The sequence below is a fragment of the Eretmochelys imbricata genome, chromosome 4, assembly GCF_965152235.1.
Source record: "Eretmochelys imbricata isolate rEreImb1 chromosome 4, rEreImb1.hap1, whole genome shotgun sequence".
Lineage (NCBI taxonomy): Eukaryota > Metazoa > Chordata > Testudines > Cheloniidae > Eretmochelys > Eretmochelys imbricata.
In genome coordinates this window covers 110,152,546-110,169,908 of record NC_135575.1, presented here as the reverse complement: position 1 = coordinate 110,169,908, position 17,363 = coordinate 110,152,546, and the positions used below count along the sequence as shown (strand labels likewise).

At 42.9% G+C, this 17,363-nt stretch overlaps 1 protein-coding gene across 2 annotated transcripts in view; it reads right to left on the bottom strand.

Moving 5' to 3' along the window:
* Positions 1–16,354, bottom strand: part of CCDC149 (coiled-coil domain containing 149) — a 61,867-nt gene extending 45,513 nt beyond the window's left edge. Inside the window, exons 1-3 of one of the 2 annotated variants that reach the window (XM_077815797.1) lie at positions 16,171–16,354; positions 5,707–5,868; positions 4,454–4,492 (exon numbers count right to left, since the gene is read on the bottom strand). In XM_077815797.1, the coding sequence (XP_077671923.1) occupies positions 4,454–4,492; positions 5,707–5,868; positions 16,171–16,218 (249 nt within the window). In that variant the 5' untranslated portion in view covers positions 16,219–16,354. The remainder of the gene's footprint in view (positions 1–4,453; positions 4,493–5,706; positions 5,869–16,170) is intronic. The other variant, XM_077815796.1, reaches the window with a different exon arrangement.
* Positions 16,355–17,363: the final 1,009 nt, after the last annotated feature.

Sequence of the window (17,363 nt, the reverse complement as noted above, 5' to 3'; positions counted from 1 at the left end):
GTACCATAATGACTGTTAGATTCAACTTTTAAGGGCACCTTTTCTTTTTAAACTACATTATGAGGAAAACAAAAACACTGTCACCCTATAGAACAAAGCTTACAACATTGCTAAAAATCCTAGTTTTCGACCTACATGTTCACAATACACAGAATGCCCTGTTTCTGTAAGACTAAAGATATGTAGAAACCAGGGTACCTCCACTCTGCAGATAGGATTCCTCTGAGCAGATGAAGTTTGAAATATACAAGAATACTGTTCTCTGAAGCATTACAAGGACAAAATCTTGCAGTTTTCCATCTGCCTCTTCGCAGTCAGGGAGTCACTCACCCACAAACCACAACAAAGCTGGTAGGTCTCATTTTATTACTAGTAATTGGCACATGAGTAGTGCTTTTCATCTTCAGACCCCCTTAACAAAAGGGAAATCACATTAATCAATCTTCACAACATCCATGGGGTAGATAAGGGATGATTGCTTACCTCCAAAACGCTGCTTTTCTGAAGATAACAGTACTTGTGGCACTTTAGAGACTAACAAATTTATTTGAGCATAAGCTTTCGTGAGCTACAGCTCACTTCATCAGATGCATTCTCACGAAAGCCTATGCTCAAATAAATTTGTTAGTCTCTAAGGTGCCACAAGTACTCCTTTTCTTTTTGCGGATACAGACTAATATGGCTGCTACTCTGAAACTTTTCTGAAGATGTTATCTTTCAGGATTTTCACTCATGGCTCTTAGCACTTTAGTGAAAGGCTAGCAGTACTTCCTGCACAAATCTGATGACAAGGGGCTGTAGTCACACTGCTCAGCTTTTTGACTAATTTTTGATAGTCAGAAACAGCCACCAAGCGTAACTGAATGGAGTTAGCCTTTAAACTGGATTCTGACAGGTGAAGGGGACATGCAAGCAGTTTAGATCATTAAATCACAGATTAGGGTTGGAAGAGACCTCAGGAGGTCATCTAGTCCAACCCCCTGCTCAAAGCAGGGCCAACCCGAACTAAATCATCCCAGCCAGGGCTTTGTCAAGACAGGCCTTAAAAATCTCTAAGAATGGAGATTCTACCACCTCCCTAGGGAACCCATTCCAGTGCTTCACCACCCTCCTAGTAAAATAGTTTTTTCTGATATCCAACTTAGACCTCCCCCACTGCAACTTGAGACCATTACTCCTTGTTCCGCCATCTGTCACCACTGAGACCAGTTCCATCCCTCTTTGGAACCCCACTTCAGGTAGCTGAAGGCTGCTATCAAATGCCCCTTTACTATTCTCTTCTGCAGACAAAATAAGCCCAGTTTCCTCAGCCTATCCTTGTAAGTTATGCGCCCCACCCCCTAACCTTTTTCATTGCACTCCGCTGAACTCTCTCCAATTCGTCCACATCCTTTCTGCAGTGGGGACAGATGTGGCCTCACCCGTGGCAAATAGAGGGGAATAATCACTTCCCTCGATCTGCTGGCAATGCTCCCGCTAAAGCAGCCCGGTATGCTGTTAGCCTTCTTGGCAACAAGGGCACACTGTTGACTCATACCCAGCTTCTTGTCCACTTTAATCCCCAGGTCCTTTTCTGCAGAACTGCCGCTTAGCCAGTCGGTCCCCTGTCTGTAGCAGTGCATGGGACTCTTCCATCCTAAGGTCTCTGCACTTGTCCTTGTTGAACCTCATCAGATTTTTTGGTCCAATCCTCCACTCTGTCTAGGTCACTCTGGCCCCTATCTCTCCCCCCAGCTTAGTGTCATCCACAAAATTATTGAGGGTGCAATCCATCCGATCATCCAGATCATTAATGAACATGTTGAACAAAACCAGCCCCAGGACCGACCACTGAGGAAATCTGCTTGATACCGGCTGCCAACTAGACATTGAGCCATTGATCACTACCTGTTGAGCCCAATGATCTAGCCAGCTTCCTATCCACCTTATAGTCCACTCATCCAATCCATACTACTTTAACTTGCTGGCAAGAATACCGGGGGAGACTGTATCAAAAACTTTGCTAAAGTCAAGGTATATCACACCCACCGCTTTCCCCATATCCACAGAGCCAGTTTAGTCTTTAATATGAAGATATACCTATCTCTCAGAACTGGAAGGAACCTTGAAAGGCCATTGAGTCCAGTCCCCTGCCTTCACAGCAGGAACAAGTACCGTCCCTTATTTTTGCTCCAGATCCCTAAATGGCCCCCTCAAGGATTGAATTCACAGCCCTGGGGTTAGCAGGCCAATGCTCAAACCACTGAGCTACCCCTCCCCCTACTTGTCTCAACTTAGAAGGGAATCAGGTTGGTCAGGCATGACTTGTCCTTGGTGAATCCATGTTGGCTGTTTCCTGATCACCTTCCTCTCCTCCAAGTGGTTCAACAGTCAGAGTCCCTTAGTCCCAAAAGAGGGCATCTCCTGTCCCCTGCACTTATCACTCACGTTTGGGTGTGGTGTGAGCTCCAAGTTGTGAATCTTGGATGCTGCTATATTGTAGTGTCCAGCCCAGTGGTCTCCATGCTTGTCAGGGCTTCCTCAGCTGGGTTTCATCTACTCCTCCACCCTGGCTATGGGAGTGCCTTAGCCTGCTCTGTGGGCCAATATCCGAGCCCTGGGTGCAGGCTGTGTTTAGACCTATTCCCAACAGCAGCAGCTGTTTGCTGCCCAAAGCCAGCCTTATCCCAGCAACGCCCCTCTGCCACCCAAGTAGCCTATAGCCAACCAATCCTGTCCCCAGTGAGAGAGAGCTAAGCTCCATTTGCGGAGTAGCACTTTCCTCCTCCAGTGGGAAGCAGCCTGATAATGGGAAGGCAGGAGTGGGATTCTGACCCAGTCCTCTGGCCAACCAGATTTGAGACAGAGGAGCCAGTTCTCCTCTCTGCCCTCTACTCTGAAGTTAAAGGAGTAGGTAAACATGGAGGGATGGCCCTTCCACGCCGCTGACATGCATATGTGGAATGGCAGCTCCACAGGTGTCATGAGCACAATAGAGCCAGTAAACTCAGAATAAAAGTTGACATGTGGTTTTAATTTCACTCCAGTGCACATAGGCAGTATTTACAGTACATGTAAATCTTCAGCCCTTCAAGTGTACTTCCTTCTAAGCGCTGTTTTCTAACCTTTCTACCTACATTATTATTTTCAGCATTCTTCTGACTTTTCTATAGATCGTTTTGAAGGGAAGTATTAGGCAGAGTTGCCGAAACTTATGAGTTCATCACAAGTCTCACCATATTTGGTGTTTTTTCCTAAAACGGCAGCTCCTGGAGTCAAGTGGTTCTATGAACATCTGAGTTACCATTTTAAAATTTAAATTTTTAAAAGGAAGTTTTAAGCTCTCTAGGTTTCAGAAAAAAAAATAGAAAATGTGACCTGAGTGAAGCCCAGAGACTCAAAACAAAAAGGAACCCATAATTTGTTATTTTTAAAACTCATGATTTTTTGAGGCCTGAGGTAATTTTTGAACATTTGGGGATATGGATTGGGATTTCACCTCTCTGGAGTTTAAAGGGAATATGAATTTAGGTTTTTAAATGCTAAATTAGATACTGAGAAGAAAAAACTGTTAATATGAATGTTAGGCACCAGGAGAGACTGATGACTGACTAAAATGGGGAGTCTCAAATTCTCAATAATGTGGGCTACATCTTAGAGAGACTGTTTCATGGACACCTTTCCTTTGGGCTCACCCAGACCACCACCTTCCCTCCTATCTGTGCTCAAATACTATCCCAGTGGCAAAAAAAAAAAAAAAAAAAAAAAAGCTAGCCCCTCTGTTCAAAGACAACAACAGGAAAATATTCATATATTTTTGCCTGGCATTAGTGCAACAGATGTTTTGCCCGTTTTGAGAAGTTACAATGGTTATTTCTGTTCTTCATTTCATCACACCCTCTCATTTCTTATATTTCTCAGTAGAAACCAAGATCCATCCTCATGCAACTGCCAGCTCTCTGCAGACCAACAAGTACTCTGTTGAGCACGGTCGCTGAACCTCTAGCCTAAAATAAGTATAAGTAATTAATATAGCTCCACACTGAAACCCCCCCACAAAACCAGGAGACCATGCAATTGGAAAGAGCACCTAAACACGGTGTAAGTAACTGGTACACATGCAAAAGATTTCTAAGCCCCCTTTGACACCATGATGCCCCTAATTGTTCACTTGTTTTAGGATACAAGAAATAGAAATGAAGAGGTAATCTCAACTCTCTTACCCTTGTTGATTTCAGTTTAGGTAAAATGATAGGCATAACCATTTGCTCTATTAATGATAGCTCAGATATTTCAGGAGTTAGCATGTTTAAAAGAAAGCACGAGTCACTGAAGACTTCATAGTCTTCCAATGTGAATTGGAATGTCCACTTGAATATCAGATTTTTTTTATTGACATCAATATAGTTTTAAGAGTTTGAATTCTCACAAAATAGTTTATGTATGATGCCAACTAAAAACAGAAAAAGCCTACCTGTTTTCTTTTTTCAGGAGGAAGACAGGGATCCCCATCCTACAAATAAAGAGATACATTTTATTGGCAGCTTATTTCTAAAATCGGTAACCATATAAGCTTTGCGGCTCTAAGACTTTAAAACACCAGAATGTATCTGAACCAATAGTTTTCAAAAAGTTGCAGTCTGATTAAAGACACTTCATGTTAACTTCAGAAGATTCTTGGAACTGGAGAGTTAAGATTTATGTACATTGCTAAAAACAGCATATCATACATTTGTGTTGCATTGTTCTCCATAACAGTGCATGACGTTACCGTGGCATAACACTGCAGTCAGTTTTTAAATGGTAGCCTGACTTTTAGATTAACCTCCTTGGGATTGGAATGGTCTTTGTTTGTGCCTTATACACAGTCTTGGCAGAATTTAATTTTTATTTTTTTCCATTAATTAATTTCCTGCAACTGTAAAAATAGTTAACTGAAGAAAATTAAGGGGAGCAGGTTAGGGCAGCACTGACAGCAAGGCTCCAGGGGGGTTAATGTACTGACTGCAGAGCTGCAGGATGCGCTCTATGCTGTCGAGGGGCCCAAGACAGCAGGTGCAAGGTGCGGAGGAGGCTGCAGTCCTGGCTTGGCAGAGCACAGATCCCCGGCCAGGGCTGCCAGGAGGTCAACTCGCCACTCAATGTGGAGGAGGAGGAAGAGCACCCCACGCTGACTGGCTCTGTCCCTGGGCAAGAGCCATTCAGCGGTGAGGTGGCTTCTCCCATGGCCAGAGGCTTGTCCTTCTCCTTACAGGTCTGGCCAGAGGTCTTTGCTCCACTGGCCAGGACCAGTGTCTTCCTTGCACCTTGCATCTGCAGAGGTCCAGTGTTATCGGCCCATTGTCACAGCTCCACCCACTCCTTTGACAGCAGGGCTGCAGAGGGCTCTGTGCTGCCACAGGGCCAGCGACACCAATCTCTGCAGGCACAAGGTGCAGACGGGAGGCTGAACTTACAGCGACTGTTACCTTAATCGGATTCAGAGTGGCAGCTGAAACATTTACAAACATCTGTCGATTTAAATCGAATCCTGCCAAGCCAACTTTTATAGCGCCAACTACATCAGCGCTTAACAAATAAATAATGGTGGAATCGGGATCATACCATCTGGAAGTAGTATAGCAAACAATTAATTTTTACAGCATACACTGCACTCATAAAAGGAAAACACTTTAAATTCAGGTTCATTCTTGCCCAAATCACTACAATGTTCATAAAGTAACATACAATCAGCTCCCGGTATTTCTTTTTCAGTGACTGGTGTCGTTCCCGCAGCTGATTGGCCATAAGCTTGTACTGGTCTCTTTCCTGTTGACATGTGTCCAGTTCCTTGGAAAGTATCAGCAATGCTTCCTTTTTACTTTCTAGCTTTCTTTTACATACCAGATACTGCAAAAGAGAAAAGGGAAAGTAATTGGACAAAGCATTAATTCACAAGACTATGCTGAACTGAGAAGACTAAGTTTGCATTAAGAAAATATTTTAAAAGCAATTTATCTGTAAGGGTTTAGAGGTGTACGTTTGTGTCTTTCTAGGTTAAAACTGAAGACTTTAATATACTAGAATCACTGGGAAAGTATTTGCTGGACAAGAGAATCCTAAAATCAACTCTTAGGGCCAAATTATTCCAACAGTTTCAAGTCACAGAGTTTCCTGGCCATTTTCCCCCTAGACACCATCCATAGAAGCAGCCAGAGAATTCCACAGCTTAACCTGGATTGTGGCTTTTTGAGCATCTAGTAAAATGTTCCTAAACAATTCCCAATCATAATTACCTAAATTACCATTAATTTTTAGTTCTGTAATCAGTTCCTCTATCTGTCAAGTCTAGGTCTAATATAGAATTCCCTGGCATCGGTTGCAACACTTTTTGAGTTAGGAAATTGTCATCCATAATATTTAGAAATTCCAAGCATGTTTTAGTACCAGCACTATGAGACCTCAAGCATGTATCACCTAAATTGAAGTCCTCCATAATCACACAGCTTTTTTCCCCCCCTGCACACAATAGATACATGCATAAGGAGCTGGTCATTCTGCTCCGTAATGTGATTTGGACATCTGTAGCAGACACCAAGTAATACCCCATCTTATGCTTTATCTGTTTGCACCTGTAAGCATGCAGGATCATTTTCTTTTGAGTTATCAGGAACTTAGAAACAGGTAATGCCATTTTTGGCAGAGTGCCACTCCCCCTCCCCTATCCCCCACTCGATCCTTCCTAAATAGATTTTAGCAATTGATTTTAATATTCCTATCATGGGATTCAAACCAGGTTTCTGTAACACTAGCTAGATCAAAATTTATGTTCATAAATGAGCAATTCCAATTCCTCTTGTTTGTTACTACCCAAGCTCCTAGCACTGGTGTACAAGCCATTAAAGTTATCTACTAGTCTACCCCATGCTGCCACTTTCCCTTGAGCCCTTGATTTTGAGGGAGAAAGTGGGAGAAATTATGTATGTATTATATATGCATATATCATGCTTTTCTGTCATATCTGAATTTTAATTCTCAAAAAAAGTGTTTATACAACTTGCTTCAGTTTTTACAACGTGCAGTCAGACTCTCTCACCGCACACGAGAGTGTGTCTGTGAAGAGTGCTATATTTCTACTGTACATACTGTACAACTTGATGTTATTCACATATGAGATGTGGTACTAAATACATTTTGAATTTGCCCTGTAAGAGACCAAACATCAGAGCATTCATGAAAACAATTTATAGTTTCATTATATACTCTGACAAGAATATTTTGTCATTATGGGCTCTTATACAAAGCAACAGCATCAGCACTTCCATACTGTTCAAGTCAGTGTAGTTCTTCAGGACAAAAATCATTACTCATATATACTACTTGCCTGGAATTGACTTACTTAACTTCAATTTAAAATGAGTAAGGAAAAGGTTGGGGGAGTGTTTGATACATTAGTACAGCTAATGTCTTCCAAAAATGGCAAATGCTTAGTTGCAAAACCAAAAGGGAAATGAAAAGCAATTCCAAGAAGGATTTGAGCTCCTGGAGAGGACACTTCCACCTTGGATTAATTTTATTCCTGGCAGCAAAGAAATTGAAACACTGCCATAAATGTTCTGGATTATGATGCCTTGGCATAAGCCTCACGAAGGCAACTATACCTCTGTACTTGTGTCCTGACACCTTGAAAGTGGCAAATCCATGGTAAAAACCAAAAAAGCCATCCAGAATCTAAAATGTAATGCTGTCAGTTACTCTAATGACAGCGTAAACAATTCTAAACTTCAATGAACAATTGTGTTCTTCCATTTCTAGTTTCTTTCTCTCCCTACTTTAAGACCAACCAAAAGTAAGGGATTTCTGTACAAGATTATGAATTGCTACTTGGAAGTAAAATCACAAGCCAAGAGTTATGACTTCAGGTGAATAAAGCTGTTGGAACAGAAAACCATCCTAATATACCATATGTATGAAAACATTTCTAACATATTCCTAATAAAGGAAAAAGATAAATAGAAGGAATTAAAATACTAACTATGAGACCTGAGAATTAACTTTGACAGGCCCTTTATAGATATCTATAAAAATCTGCCTCCAACAGTTTTGCTGATAAATCACTTGAATTTCAAACTTTTTCCCTTTATGAAGGATTCTTCTTTGAAGAGCTCCCTTTCCTTTATTCAGATGTTCTCATATACGTAAGCCCAACAAATTCCAAATAATTACTCACTACCAGAAATGGCAATTGGACAGGTTAATTAATACCTATAAAAGTGAAAGTAAACACAAAATTCCTTGTAAAAAAAAAGTCCCCATACTCATTTATTGACCAGGAACAAGGGCACTGGCACATGCAGTCAGCCTTATGTGGATCATAGAACTGATTAGGCAATGTGTATAATGAGAGGGGAGCAGCAATTGAGCACCTCGTATCAGAAGATGTTCACAATGAGCAACTACTTCCAAGCACCACTATTACTGGCTGGGTAGAGCCAGTCTTAAGATTCAGGCCTTCAGACCATAAAATGGAATTACGAATGAAGATCTGTTAGTTACAAGAGCTACATGGTAGCCTGTAACTATACTGCAGTACAAATGCAGGCTTTCAACCTGTAAATATAGATCAAATGCTAAACAAAAATAGATCTTGCCATCCATGTCAGGCCTCCATTAGAAGTACATTCAGAGCATGAAAGAACATGTCACCTTTTATGGGGAGAAGGTGATTTACCCTTATCAATTAGGCTGACAGTGACTGAACCATGAACAGATGGTGACAACTGTGTTCAGGGTCCAAATGAAAAGGGATCACAATGTCCTCCGCACATTGAGTCAATTGTGCTCTGACTTAGTGAATTATATACTGATGAAGAGCCATACATAAGAAGGTGGCTTGATATTTCTATGTAGGCATTTTTACCTTCTAAATGGATTTAAAAAAATAATATGGAGTTTGCTTCTGTGGACTTATGTCAAAAGTAAAAAAAAAAAAAAAAAAATCTACAGTAATAGCCTATTCTCCTAAGCTTGATGATTCTCCAAAACTATGATTCTCCAGAACTATGTTCCCAATTCTAATCTATTTGTTTTTCACGTAATAATAAATTATATCAAGACAATTCAAAGTAGGCAAGCGAGACACTATGCAATGCATATGCTTTTTACCAATTAAAAAAGGAATAATGGCCATAAAGTGAATGAGACCAACTGAATAACAACAAGAGAGGAAGGTATTTAAGGAAATAACAGGGCCCTGTTGAAAACTGCATATCTGAACAAATGAGACCAGCAGAACCAGTATGGTGCCGATTAAAACAGAAAACACAGACTTGAATATTCTGGTTTGAACAAAGCAAGAAATGGAAAAAGCAAAGCAAAGAGATTTTTAAGCGTAGGTCTTTAGAAAAAATATCCAATAGCTGCTTCTGTTTACATGAATGCCAAAGGTTTCCTTTTCTCAAGTGGAAGAAAAAAGGTTACGTACAGTAGGCCACACAATCAGTGAGATATGAACAAAATGAATTCTGTAATGTATTCTAGGTACAGTAAAATATTTATACCACACCAAAAATAAAAAAGAAATAAAAATCTCTTCTGCATGGTTATATTAAATTTTAAAATCCAAGAAAGCTTCCTTTTCAAAGTCAGCTTAAAAACAACAAAACAAGAAGTTACCCATGAACCTGCTTGCGTCCCTTCAATCTAAAAAGCTGAAGTGTACGGGTTTCCTTATTTGCCTACTGACTCTTATCTACCAATTAACTGTTATCTGCAATAAAACAAATGATAATTGCTACCAGGCAGATCATAATAATTAAAAGGAATATATATATATGACAAACTATTTATTGCCTGAAATGCTTTACGACCTGGTAACTTCTTTAGTGAAACCGAGTAAGAGACTGATATTACAGGAGAATGGAATTGTGCCAAGGTGACCCTCTCTACCCCAAACACTAATTATTTGTCCACAGCTATTTTTAGTGACAAATCTGGTTAGATCTCATCAGCTACTATGCAGACATGGTCTAATAATCCAATGAAGCTGGGACACTGTCAAGGTCTTAGAATTTACAATAATGCATGACAAGTTCATATCACAAAATAGTTTAGAAATTTGTCTATATTACATTTGTATAAATGACTGGCTTATAGCTTCGTATTTCCCTTCTTGCCATTATTTCCGCATCAAATCACCAACTGGCTGAGAGCAAGAGTAATGAAAACATCTCTAACCTCTGCTTATGAATCACTGTGGACTGCATTCTATGTATTCTCAGCATTCTGGAATCAGTACAACTCCTAAATTTTGGTAGGAACTCAATGGTACTATACAAAGATGTTGAAACTTATCTTCTTCCATTGCTATTTCCGTTCTTGAGAGCTGAAACTATACACTCAAATCTTTTGGACAAGAAGTCCGAATCACTAATGTTTCACGCCCTCAACTATTAAAGCCTTTATCTTCACAACGCCCTCGCCCCTATGAGGTATTGCAGAAATGGGGAACTGAGGGACTGAAAGATTAATGCCAAAATTTCCAAAGATATCCATTGACTTTGGGTGTCTTAATGATGGAGTAACCTTCAAGTTGCCATGGGGCTGACTTTTCACAGGTCAGCACTGGCTTCTCCCACTGACTTCAGTTGCAATGTTGAGTACTCAGCACACCTGAAAATTAGGCGTTAGGTGTCTAGTTAGGTCTGAGGAAATGAGGAATACAATTAGTGGCCACCTGTTACAATTCTGATTTAAATGACTTTCCCAGCATCTCATCCAAAGTCTGTGACAAAGCCAAAGATAAAAAACAGTTCTTCTGGGTTTCAGTCAATTGCTGTACCCATTAGACAATCCTTTTTCTTCCTGAGTAACAGCCGTGTTAGTCTGTATTCGCAAAAAGAAAAGGAGTACTTGTGGCACCTTAGAGACTAACCAATTTATCTGAGCATAAGCTTTCGTGAGCTACAGCTCACTTCATCGGATGCATACTGTGGAAAGTGTAGAAGATCTTTTAATACACACAAAGCATGAAAAAATACCTCCTCCCACCCCACTCTCCTGCTGGTAATAGCTTATCTAAAGTGATCACTCTCCTTACAATGTGTATGATAATCAAGTTGGGCCATTTCCAGCACAAATCCAGGTTTTCTCACGGATTTGTGCTGGAAATGGCCCAACTTGATTATCATACACATTGTAAGGAGAGTGATCACTTTAGATAAGCTATTACCAGCAGGAGAGTGGGGTGGGAGGAGGTATTTTTTCATGCTTTGTGTGTATTAAAAGATCTTCTACACTTTCCACAGTATGCATCCGATGAAGTGAGCTGTAGCTCACGAAAGCTTATGCTCAAATAAATTGGTTAGTCTTTAAGGTGCCACAAGTACTCCTTTTCTTTTTCTTCCTGCAGTCCCTGCTTACTTCACTATACAATTCCCAGCTGATAAAGTACATGAGGCAGAGATCCTATAGACAACAGTCTCACCGTGGATCAGAGTTCAGCGATTCAAGTAACTGTGACTAAACACTATTTGTCCTGGTCTACACTGACTTAAGTAGAGGTCAGCATGATGTAATTTGATTTCATTTTTCAAAGTCATGTTCAAAGAGCATATTTTGTAATGTAGACAAGCCCTTAAGGGATTTACGGTCTTTGGTTCAGATCTTATTACCCGTGTTCAGCCTTCAACATTTCTTGGGGTACCCATTGGATACCTTTTTCCTGTTCTTGACCACAGTGGGCAGAGACACAGTATTCACCTCTTTCACCCCTCTTGCTTCCCCAGTATCCAACTGTCTGTACTGCCCAAGAAATGTGGAAGCCAGTACGATAACCAACCTGACAGTAATGAAGTTTTTCCTAATGTCCAACCTAAACAACCCTTGGTGCAATCTAAGCCCATTGCTTCTTGTCCCATCCTCAGAGGTTAAGGAAAATAATTTTTCTTCCTTCTTGTAACATTTTATGTACTTGAAAACTTATGTCCCCTCTCAGTCTTCTCTTCTCCAGACTAAAGAAACACAATTTCTTCAATCTTCCCTTATAGGCCATGTTCTCTAGACCTTTAATCATTTTTGCTGCTCTTCTCTGGACTTTCTCCAATTTGTCCACATCTTTCCTGAAATGTGGCACTTAGAAATGGACACAATACTCCAGTTAGGTCTAATCAGCGCAGAGTAGAGCAGAATAATTACTTCTCGTATTTTGCTTACAACACTCCTGCTAATACATCCGAGAATGATGTTTGCTTTTTTTGTGCTATATAGTTCACTCATATTTAGCTTGTGATCCACAATGACCCCCAGACTCCATTCTGCAGTACTCCTTCCTAGGCAGTCATTTTCCATTTTGTATGTATGCAACTGATTGTTCCTTCCCAAGTGGAGTACTTTGCATTTGTCGTCATTGAATTTCATCCTATTTACTTCAGAGCATTTCTCCAGATCATTTTGAATTTTCATCCTATCCTGCAAAGAACTTGAAACCCCACCCAGCTTGGTATCATCCGCAAACTTTATAAGTCTATTCTCTATGCCATTATTTAAATAATTCATGAAGAAATTGAACAGAACTGGACCCAGAACTGATCCTTGTGGGACCCCACTCATTATGCCCTTGCAGCTTGACTGTGAACCACTGATAACTACTCTCTGGGAACAGTTTTTGAACCAGTTATGCACCCTCCTTATAGTAGTTCCATCTAGATTGTATTTTTGTAGTTTATTTATGAGCGGTCATGCAAGACAGTATCAAAAGCCTTATTAAAGACACGATATACTACACACTGTATATTGCTTCCCCACCATCCACCAGACTTGCTACCCTGTCAAAGAAAGCTGACTGTTACTTATCACTTTATTATCTTCTAGGTGTTCGCAAACTGATTGCTTAATTATTTGCTCCATTATCTTTCCGAGCTGACTCGTCCATAATTCCCCGGGGTTGTCCTTATTCCCTTTTTTATTGGAACGATATTTGCCCTCTTCCAGTCCTCTGGAATCTCTTCCATTACTTTTCAAAGATAATTGCTAATGGCTCAGATATCTCGTCAGTCAGCTCCTTGAGTATTCTAGGATGTATTTCATCAGAACCTGGTGACCTGAAGACATCTAACTTGTCTAAGTAATTTTTAATTTGTTCTTTCCCTATTTTAGCCTCTGATCCTACCTCATTTTCAGTGGCATTCACTATGTTAGCCTTCCTATTGCTACTAGCCCACTAACCTTTTTGGTGAAAACTGAAACAAACAAACAAAAAACAATTTAACACTTCTGCCGTTTTCACATTTTCTGTTATTGTTCCCCCCCACTGAGTAGTGGCCCTACCCTGTGCTTGCTCTTCCTCTTGTTTCTAATGTATTTGTAGAAGGTTTCCTTGTTACCCTTTATGTCTCTAGCTATTTTATTCTCATTTTGTGCCTTGGCTTTTTTAATTTTGTCCCTACATACTGGTTATTTGTTTATATTCATCCTTTGCAATTTGACCTAATATAAGCCAAGTTTACATCATTTTACAACAGTACACACATGGTTTTGCACTGATTTAACTAAACTGATTTTTAAAATTCGTTCCAGTTAAACCAGAGCAACTTGTGAACACAAGGCGACTTGCCTAAGTTCACAGGAAATCTGTGATAGAACTGCAAACTGAATCTTGATCTTCCAAGTCTGAAGGCAGCGCCACTGCCAGCAGCAATGCAGAAGTAAGGATGGCATGGCATGGCAGTCCCACCCTTACTTTGTGCTGCTGCCTGCAGAGCTGGGTCCTTGCCAGCAGCTGCCACTCTCCAGGTTCCCAGCTCTGAAGGCAGTGCAGAAGTAAGGGTGGCAGTACCATGACCCCTCTACAATCACCTTGTGCCTGCCTCCCCCCAGCACGACTCCCTTTTGGGAGTCTCAAACCCTGAGTTTGAGAAACGCTGGCTTCTCCTATGAAATCTGAATAGTATAGGTTAAAAATACACAAAAGACCAGATATCATGGTCCATGATGCATTTTTCACAGCAGTGAATTTGGTAGGGCCCTAACCATAGCCTAAACTTGGTATGATCAATGAGGCTCTGCAGGGGCACAAGGGCTCATCCACATGGGTTTAATTTCAGGATCAGAGCCCAGACTTGGAGTCTGTAGGCTAAAATATTTTGGAAGTCTGATGAACAAAATAAAGTCATGAGTGTTTTTAAGAAGTCTGGGGACACTTCCCTCCACCATAATTTAAAAAACCCTTTTCTTTCCCCATCCCCCATGTTCCCTCAAGACTGATGAGAAAAATTCTGTCCTGACATTTCATATTGTGTAAAAAACAGAAGAATAGAGAAAATGCATATTTCAGTCTTCCAACTTATTGTGTATTTGATACAGCATTGTGTGTGTTGACAGTTAGACCCCAATCCTGGAAGTAGCTGAATTAGCTGAGATCCCCATGCTCACACAAATTCCCACTGATGTCACTGGAAGTTGTCACAGTTTCATGGCTCTGTGTTGGAGTATTGTTTGCAAGATTAGGGCCCTATGCCACAATCTTGCAATGTGTTACCAATTGTTATGCATGCACAGCTGCAGTGAAATCAGTGGGTTCACCCACATGAATCATATTGTAAGTTTGGGAACTTTCAAACAGCAGCAGAAGAGAGACGAGTTTTTTGTTTTTGTAAACAAGAAAATGTACTTGTAAAACAGCAAAGGTTGTGGGCATGGTACAGTGGCAGTATACTACCAGATACTAATTTTAACTCACTTGCTGGAAACTAAATAAATTTCAAGTTGATGTCTCTTTACGTGGTTGCCTGCTACTTTGGGTTTGTGCATGTGTTATCAATTGTTAACAGTCTGTTACTATATATTTTTTTAAGTGTAGATAGTTCAGAGGTTTGTATAAGGCATGTAAAACAGAAATAATATTTCCAATATTGAATTGTTACTTCTACCTATTGAGGTTACAGGTCCAAATCTTTGTCTACCATAAAGACTGTTTTGCATAGCTTAAGTACCCAATTCTTCTAAAGTAGATGTCTAAAGCCTTGCATTTGCAACAAGATTAGAACAAAAGCTGAAGTCTATTTTGTCTCAAACATGAACAAAGCTGTGTATACATACTATCGGCTACCACAGCATACTTACGTTCAAGTGCAGTCCGCTCTCAACCTTTGTTTTCCGTTGACACTATCTAAAAGCTTAAAACAATTTAAGGCCTAGGGCCGCAATGCTGCAATTTGATCTGTGCACAGGTGAACCCCCTGTGACTCTTGCACTGGCAATTGCAGGATCAGTACCTAAGTAAGAACTGCCTTCTGGTAGTAATCAGGAAGTTGGTTCAGTTTGGGCCCAAAGCAACTTGTGACAATGTCATTTACAACTGTGCTATCTGGTGCCAATATTTAATTTCTACAGCATCAGATGTGATACACACCAGATAGCAGTGCACCATGAAGTTTCACATTGTATAAAATTTCTGAAGGATGCCTAACAATTATACATGAAGAGTGAGGGGGCAAGGAACATCCACAAGCCAGCCGAAGGATTTAAACATTATGGAGCTTTCCTTCCCGTGCCTGTAGAGCGCCCACCTTGAGAAGTCATCACAGACCAAGTCGTCACAAACTTTTAAAAGACGTATCATTGAAAGGCACACATTCCTTATTCTCCAGGACGGGCTCCAAGCCCGACAGCTCACACAAGGTCACTGCAGTGTTTTGGGTCCGCACCGAACTGTGTTTCTAGCTCTGAAGTGCTTTGGGAAGGAAGGTGCAAACCAAGGGCCAAGGATCAGCGGTCCAGGGCCTGGCTAGCTGGCTGGCGGGCTGTCACAGCCCTCCATTAGGAGCAGGAACACCCAGGCTCCGCTCCACCCGCTGTTACTGCAGCACCTGCGGCGATGCCTCCACCTGCGGCACCCCAGGCTGTTCACGAGCAACCGGCTCGGCGCGGGAACAGCCCAGCAGAGGGGGCAGCCGGAACCATTCGGCTCACCGGGGGCGGGAGCCAGCATCGCCGGCCCACGTCCAGGCCTACTCCGAGCTCCGGGCTCTGCCCCCTGTAGCGCTCCCGGGCGGGCTCCCCGGCCTGCCCCAGCGCTGGTCAGGACCCCGCGCCCGCGGAGCACAGCGCTGAGGCCAAGCGCCGGCAGCCGCCCCCTCTGGGCCCCCGGGCCACGCCGCCCCGCTACAGCCTCGGCCGCTCCCCCAGTCCGGCCCCCCGCCGAGGCCGCCTCACCTCGCCCACCAGCCCCTGCCAGTCGCTCTCCGTGCGATTGAAGCTCATGGCTGCGCGGCAAGTGGAGCGCTCCGGCACCGCCTCCAGGGCCGGGCAGCGCCAGCGCTACGTGGGCTTAGCGGAGCCGCCTGCGCAGCGGCCGGAGCCCCCCCCACCACCTGCCGGGGCGATGTCGCCTCCGGCATCCTGGTCCGAGGCTGCCCCGCCCCCTGCATCCCGGTATGAGCCTGCCCAGCCCCGCCCCCTCCGGCGTGGTCCGCCCCGCTCCGCCCCCGGGCGCTGCCTGACTAGCCTCGCCCCTCCGGCCCGGCCTGCCCCGCCCCCTACCAGCGGCCCGGCCCCGCCCCTCCTGCCTAGGCCGGGGTGGGGGGCGCTGCCCCCGCTGCGGCCCGGCCCGAGCGGGCGTTGGAGCCCAGTGCAACAAGGCCCCTGCTCTCTGCCCCCGGCTCAGGAGCCCCGCCCTCGCCAGCCAGGCCGGCAGGCACCAGGGCGCGCGGACTCCAACGGCAGCGCCCCCAGCAGGGGCGAGTGTTACCCGCCGCAGCCCTGCGGCTGGCCCCGCACCTGCACGCTCTTGCCACGCCAGAAGAGCCTTGGGCTGTTCCAGTTTAGCTGAAACCCGGAGCAGAGCGACATAAGCTAAACTGAAGCAAACAGCTTCTTCTCAGCAGTAGCTCTCCACCTCTCCAAGATCTTTAAGGTATTTAGCCTCGCAGTGCCCTGCTGTAAGGAAGTATTAGTCCCATTTTCCAGACAGGGAGCTGAGGCACACAGAGGCGAAGTGACTTGCCCAAGGTTATGCAGGAATTTTGTGGCAGAGCAGGGAATTGAACCTGTGTCTCCCACAAAAACAGCAAGGAGTCTGGTGGCACCTTAAAGACTTAACAGATTTATTTGGGCATAAGCTTTCGTGGGTAAAACACCCACTTCTTCAGATGCATGCCAGGCATCTGAAGAAGTGGTGTTTTACCCAAATAAATCTGTTAGTCCTTAAGGTGCCACCAGACTCCTTGTTGTTTTTGTGGATACAGACTAACATGGCTACCCCTTGATACTTGTGTTTCCCACAGTTTAAGCAAAAGCCATAACCACCAGCCCATACTTCTTCTCATATAAGGTGGGGAAAAGGCACTTTCTTATATTGGCTTAAATGTGTTCACATGGAAGTAATAACAATATACTATTTTAAATTC